The sequence below is a fragment of the Parasteatoda tepidariorum genome, chromosome 6 (assembly GCF_982258835.1).
Source record: "Parasteatoda tepidariorum strain Cologne lab strain chromosome 6, Ptep-v5.0, whole genome shotgun sequence".
Lineage (NCBI taxonomy): Eukaryota > Metazoa > Arthropoda > Arachnida > Araneae > Theridiidae > Parasteatoda > Parasteatoda tepidariorum.
In genome coordinates this window covers 105,282,961-105,289,526 of record NC_141760.1, presented here as the reverse complement: position 1 = coordinate 105,289,526, position 6,566 = coordinate 105,282,961, and the positions used below count along the sequence as shown (strand labels likewise).

Sequence of the window (6,566 nt, the reverse complement as noted above, 5' to 3'; positions counted from 1 at the left end):
TTTAAATAGGGTGAAACACTTAAAAAAAGTTATTACAAATTTAAATTTTATTTTTTGTACATAACCTATTTAATTAAAAGTAAAGATAAAATGTTTAACTTCCAAAAATCAAATTTGAATTATCATACATTTTAAAATTTTAATTTTTTTGTACATTCACAACTGTAGTTCACAACTGTTAAACAGAATTATCGACTCATAGAGAAGATAGAGTATTTTTACTATTTTATTAGACAAAAAATATCAAAATATAAAGCTATATAAAAGAGTCAAATTATTTACAGAACATTAATGAAATTTAAATACATCATGAACTAGTCACACAAGTTTTTATTCACAAAATGGAATGAAAAATTTACTTCTAAATATAGTCATGAATATAACCTACAAATATTAATAACCAATTCAATAAAATTAAATACATAATGATTTCAAATAAGCTGCTATTTTCTTAAGGACTTTAATACATAAAATATAAAAACCTATTCTTTATCCTGGTTGAAAAAAATTTTCATTAAATAAAATATATAATTTTGAATTTTTTATGCAATGTTAAAAAAGTCCTTCAAAACAATTATACAAAAATTATAGCATGATAATAGTAAATAAAATAGATTTGAAAATATATTATACAAAAACAATCTACAAGTGAAAAGAAAATTATAAATTTCATAAGCTTGTATTACACAACAAATTAAAAAAAAAAAAAAATTTTTTTAATTAAAATCAAATACTATATTAGAATATTATTTAATTCTTTTAGATCATGAATTTTTAAATGTAGTATTAATGACATTTTTAGTCCCTAATTTGAAAAAAAAGCATTTCTAAATAATATGAATAAAAATTCGATGAACAAAAGTTTGAAATTGATAGCATATTTTGATAAAATGATTAAAAATATTATCCTCGGGATTTTCTCGATGGTTCTGTGCACTTGATAGATAAGTTGGACAACCAGGAAATAAAGCAGGCACAGCTTCAGCTTTCAACCTAGGATAACGCAATCTAGTCGACAATCTTTCCCCGGTTTTACTGTCGTAAATAAATGTTTCTCTTTACACATCATGGGAATGGAAATGTAATTCACATACCTGAAAAATAAAAAAGGAAATTTTTAATATAAATTTAAATATTTACAAACAGTATTTCAATTCATAATGCTCTTTTCATTATGCAAATATTATTATTAAAAGTTCCAAGCCATCAGAATCAAATTTTTTAAATAGTTAAAAACTTATATTGTTTGTTTGAATTTCTTCATCAAGGAATTTTATAGCAAAGGTTAGCACGTTTCTGCCAAGGTGGTTAAAATTACTGGCCGCCACATTTGTGGCAAAAAACTATAGAAATTAAGGAAATGACGTGAAAATAAATACTGAGATTGACATACAATGGTCAATTTATCGAAAAAACAATTAAATGTAAAACAAAGTACAGTTCATATACAAAATTATCACCATTCAAAATTAAATATTACATTGTTTGTACTCCACAGTAATTTATAGTATAACAAAAGATAAGTTTTGATGCAGTTTCTAAACTTAAACAATTTCTAACTTTTCCATGCAAGTTTTTAAATTTTCTAAGTAAATTTTTTTTAAAATTTTAAGAGGACTCTCTTTTGTTTTGCAGAACTAGAATGCATTACCATCAAACAAGATTTGTGAAACTTTCATCTATTGCATATTCTTTAAATTTGAGCCATCATTTAAATTGATTATGTAATTTTTTAGGGTTTACATTTATGAATCAGGGAATCTAACTAATTATAACAGCATGTTTCCTAATAAAACATGCTTCTCTAATAAGATTTATGTTAGTATTGAAATGAAAACTTACTCTTGATGATTTGGATGGAGTAAAATTCTCTCGTGGTATACTTTTTAGCCACCTGTCGCAGAGCTCTTTATCTTCAGGGAATTTAAAAATTGAAACTTTTTCCGAAGAACTGTCATAGTTGCCTTTGCAATTGGGAACACAGCAACGAAAAGGCATTTTTAAAGATTAATCTGAAATAAGAGAGATCAAAAATAATTTAAAATTATTTGCTATAATAATAAGCACATCAATATAAATTAGCAATATTTAAGTAATACTATATTGAAAAAAATAAGTTCATATAAGATTAATTGAGGTTGTTATGGTAGAACAGTTTGACTAACAAAATCAATGCATTTTTGATAGTAACCAAAAATTTAACACATTTTTTCCATGAATATTATTCAGACTTTAAAACTCTTTGAAGCAAATTATAAACTAACTACGTTAAAACCAGAGATTTTCGGTTAATAATTTTTTTTAAAATTCAAATTTAAAAACTGGTATCGGAAGGACATTTTTTCGACATGATTATCAAGTTATCTTACTTTTCATAGATATTCAGCCAAACTATTAAACGAAAAAATATGAATACAGAGAAAAGGGTTAATTTATTATAATTTGACTGGGATTTGGGAAAAAAATTATTTTAATTATAAGAATGAGCTACTTACAGTAAACATTTTAAAAGTGCAGGTCTAAATAAATTTATTATTTATTATACTTTATAATTACATACCATTTATTATTTCTTGGAAAAAACCTAGTTAATCTAACTAATTATAACAGATTACTTATTATACTAACTAATTCTATTCATATAAGAATGAGCTATTACAGTAAACATTTTAAAAGTGCAGATCTAAATAAATTTATTGATTACTTATTATACTTTGCAACTTATTATACTTTGTAATTACATACCATTTATTATTTCTTGGAAAAAACCTTATTTATCTTGTTTTTGAACTCAAATAAATTTCATCCTAAAAATGCATTTTATCATTGCTTTGTATTTTATCATTCAATTTTCGTAACCAATTGTAACAAGCATAAAATGTGTTTAACAAGCATAATGCTTTTATAAAAGCATAAAATGTATTTATAGATGTTTCACTAACCATTCATTTTAACTTAACGTAATAAACGTAGACTTGTAAAGCTTGCAAATACAATTTCTCAAACATAAACAAATCAACAGGAATCTAAGATATAGTGTTAAATTAAGACAAACTTTTCGATTTGAATTTATCAGTTAATATTAATAATAACCAAAAATTAGTTAATGTTATATTAATTTTAATAACCACATTTTTAAATTAGTAAAATTTGTGTAGCAGAGCACTCACTTTGGTACTCATCGAATAAAATATGCAGTCTAAGCAAAGTAACATAAACAATCAAAAAGATTACAAAATAGCAAATATTTAAAAATAAAAATAACAAATGAACTTACTTTATTGTCAAAAGACGCTTTTCTTTCCCTTTGAATGGAGTTAGCTAGAAGTAATTATCGTTTAAAACAACGTTAAAGATAAAAATCCACGCGTTCACGAAAAAAAAGTAATGGCGATACAGCAGAATAGAAGCTTCGACGACTTCCAGTTCGCTACGAACGAGTAGGACTTCTCTTGATGACTCATGCTTCCGTTCTTGAAGGAGAGCTCAGGCCTTGTCTAGTTACAGAGGGTGTTGGGCAAGCTGGATTCAGAATTCGTATCGACCAGCCATCGCCGGGATGCGATATTCCACTTTGACTAACTCTGGGGCACTCCAATTGGCACTATTTGGCGTGCGAATTCTTAACACGCCAAATCAATGAATCTCACGCTTTCTCGAATCGTACGAGATTAAACTTCAGCCGCTATTATATATTTTTTTTATACAAGTGCAAGTAGTGTTTGTTTATTTAATGATCGGTGGAACTCGTATGTACAAAAATTTTTTAATTTAAATGAACAATAAAATTACTTGAGATATATAAATTGTATTTTTCGTATATTTTAGTTTCACGTTAATTGTTTCATATAACGCAACTTCTTTTTTAATTCAAGTAACGTAAAAATGGAGCAGTAATTAATTATACAACTACATATATGTTTGTATTTACGTGGCGCAACGCAATTTCATTATATTGATAAATAAACATTTCTACCATTTATGATTTTATCTATAGAATCATATTTCCGCTTAAAACTAAATGTTGAAATTTTTTTTTATAAATTTGCTACAAAAATAATTAATATCAAGAAGTTTAGCACTAAACCTAAACAACAATTACCATACCTTTTATAAAAATTACGGTTAATATATCCATATTTCAATCAGTTGTTGAAAATTATTCTTGATTTCTTCTTTGCAATTTAAAAAATAACTCATCAATTTCAAAAATAAGACCTGAATTAATACGAACAATTTTATCTATGCCAATTATTTAAGTACTTACTTAGTCATATTAATAATAAAAAGTAATTAAAATCTAAATAAAAAATGTCTTCAAAATGAGTTAAATGCAATCCAATTTACTGTAATGGTGAATAAGGATAAACTAATACATTTAGTAATAATTTTTATTTTAATTTAATTTAAAACTCAATGCAGAAAAATAACGAATCATTTCGCTATGGTTGCGTTCAGTGTCTTAAATTTTGCCTAGTTTTTATTTTCATTTCGTCCAACGTTTTTTACCAGCAAGAAACAATGGTTGTTCTCGAAAAGAAAACCCAACGATTCTTAGTATAGTCTCACCGTTTTAATATGAAATTATCAACATTTCATTCCAGTTAATATCCTGTAAACAGTCACTAAACATTTCTTCCTAAGTGAATTTGCTTAATTTGCTGTATTTTCTGTTTTGGGAAGTATGGTTCTCATATATTCTCATATGTTCAAACTTGGTCAGTCACATTTATTAAATCTTTATGTGAAACATAAAATATTGTAATTATACACTAACTAGGGTGCGATCACGTTTAATTTTGTTTAGAGAGTAAAAAATTTTAAACAAAACTTGATTCACAAATAAATATGCTTAATTATATGGTGTAGCATTTAGACAACCACAAAATGTTGAGAGAAATACTAAATATGCTGCAATTCAATGAGTACATTTTATTTTAATGATTATGTACTAAAATTTAAATGAAATGACAATTCTTTTCTTTCATGCACATGCATTTCTTTTAAAAGTGCTTTTTTTTAAATTTTTTTCATTAATTTAAATTATCTTGAATTTTTAATTATAAAACATTTTTGAAATCATTTATCTTTGATTATGTTCAGTTCAGAGAAACTACAATTTTTTTAAATTTATGAAGTGAAAAAGATATGGTAAATTAGAAATAATAGTAATAATGCAAAAATTATTTTGTATCTTGCTTATTTGCCTCAAAAACCAAATATATTCGATTTGGTCGAACATAAATACATTTCGATATCAATTGATGTATTTTGAGCAACAAAATCCATGGGTTGCAGTAAAACTTGCAGGTTCTTTTCCAATTTTCATAATGTGAAATAATTTTCACGCTAAACCTTTCTTGGTATAAAACAAATTTATTTAAACACCTAATTATGCTACATCACAAATATAAAATTAAGTATATAAAAATAATTGTAAATGACATCGTCAAAAACGCTTCTCTTCTTCCCACCACATTCTAATCCTCTCTACACCACACTAAAACGAGAGAGATTCTTTTTTAATTAATTCTTAAGTTTTGTTCATATCTCGTAGCGCCATCTAGTGGTGGGTAATCTTACAGTTGTATTTAAGCATAATAAATTTTAAGTGTTTATTAATTTTTAAATATAAAAGCATATTAAATTAATTAAATTTTAAATATAGTTATGAATTTGATAACCATCTGATTTCCTTTTCCGAATGTAATAATAAATATTTATATATTGTGGGAAAAAATGTGCAAGAATGGAAAAAGAATTAGCATGGTAAAAAGTTGTTTCTAAGAGGTATATTCTCTTACGTTTTTAAAATTTAACATTTATAATAAAGTGGTAATTATACTTAATATCCTTTGGAAAACTTGCAAATAGAATACTTTAATTTAAAAAGCTGTTTAAACAATAATCAATGTATATTATTTTGACTGAAATAGAATTTACCGAGTCGCAATTGGTTACCAAATATTTGCCTGCATCTTTTCTGCATGTATCAGGTATTCAACCAAACAATTATTATTTGCATCTTTTATCAACACTAAGCTCATATGGAAGGGGAAAATTAAATAAAAATAAATACGATAGTAAAAATAAAAACGATAATCAAGTTTAAAAAGACGATGTTCCTTGTTTACAGTGAAGGGTTGCCACAGAAGGGTCGCCTCTTTCGTACATATGCGCGCATAACAATTAAGCAGTTATCGCGCAGTTTGGCGAAGAAGTGCCCCAGAGTTAGTCATAGTGGAATATCGCCGCCGGGATGGAACCCTGGTTCACGTCATTGGAAGGCGAACGCTCTATCCCCTGAGCCATCGCGGCTGAGGGACTAACATAGAGGATAAGGACATTTTTTTCCCGGGGGGGGACATTGAAAAGCAACACGCTATTGACAAACCGGTTTTACACACAAAAAGAGGCGCACGGATCTTTAAGTATATTATTTTCTGACATCCCCGCCGTACCTAAGCATTGCGCGTAATCAGTGTTGATCATTAAAATCAATTTAATTTAAATTCTAAAATTTTTTAAGTTTGTTCAATTTAATTATTTAATTTAAATTCTATTTT

General features: G+C 26.3%; 1 protein-coding gene across 1 annotated transcript; it reads right to left on the bottom strand.

The window, feature by feature from the left end:
* Positions 1-208: 208 nt before the first annotated feature.
* On the bottom strand, positions 209-3,497 carry LOC147808260 (THAP domain-containing protein 1-like). Its single transcript, XM_087166334.1, has 3 exons — positions 3,278-3,497; positions 1,843-2,012; positions 209-1,094 (listed from the first exon to the last, which is right to left on the bottom strand). Exons 2-3 carry the CDS (start codon positions 1,996-1,998, stop codon positions 1,059-1,061), a joined length of 192 nt encoding a protein of 63 aa, XP_087022460.1. The 5' UTR covers positions 1,999-2,012; positions 3,278-3,497; the 3' UTR covers positions 209-1,058.
* Between the last annotated feature and the right edge of the window lie 3,069 nt (positions 3,498-6,566).

What these genes read in the sequence shown, in the direction of transcription:
- LOC147808260 (XM_087166334.1), bottom strand. Translation starts at nt 1,998, where the DNA reads ATGCCTTTTCGTTGCTGTGTTCCCAATTGCAAAGGCAACTATGACAGT. An exon ending in CTCCATCCAAATCATCAAGA is followed by an intron (nt 1,095 to 1,842) that starts GTAAGTTTTCAT and finishes TTTATTTTTCAG; the next exon opens with GTATGTGAATTACATTTCCA.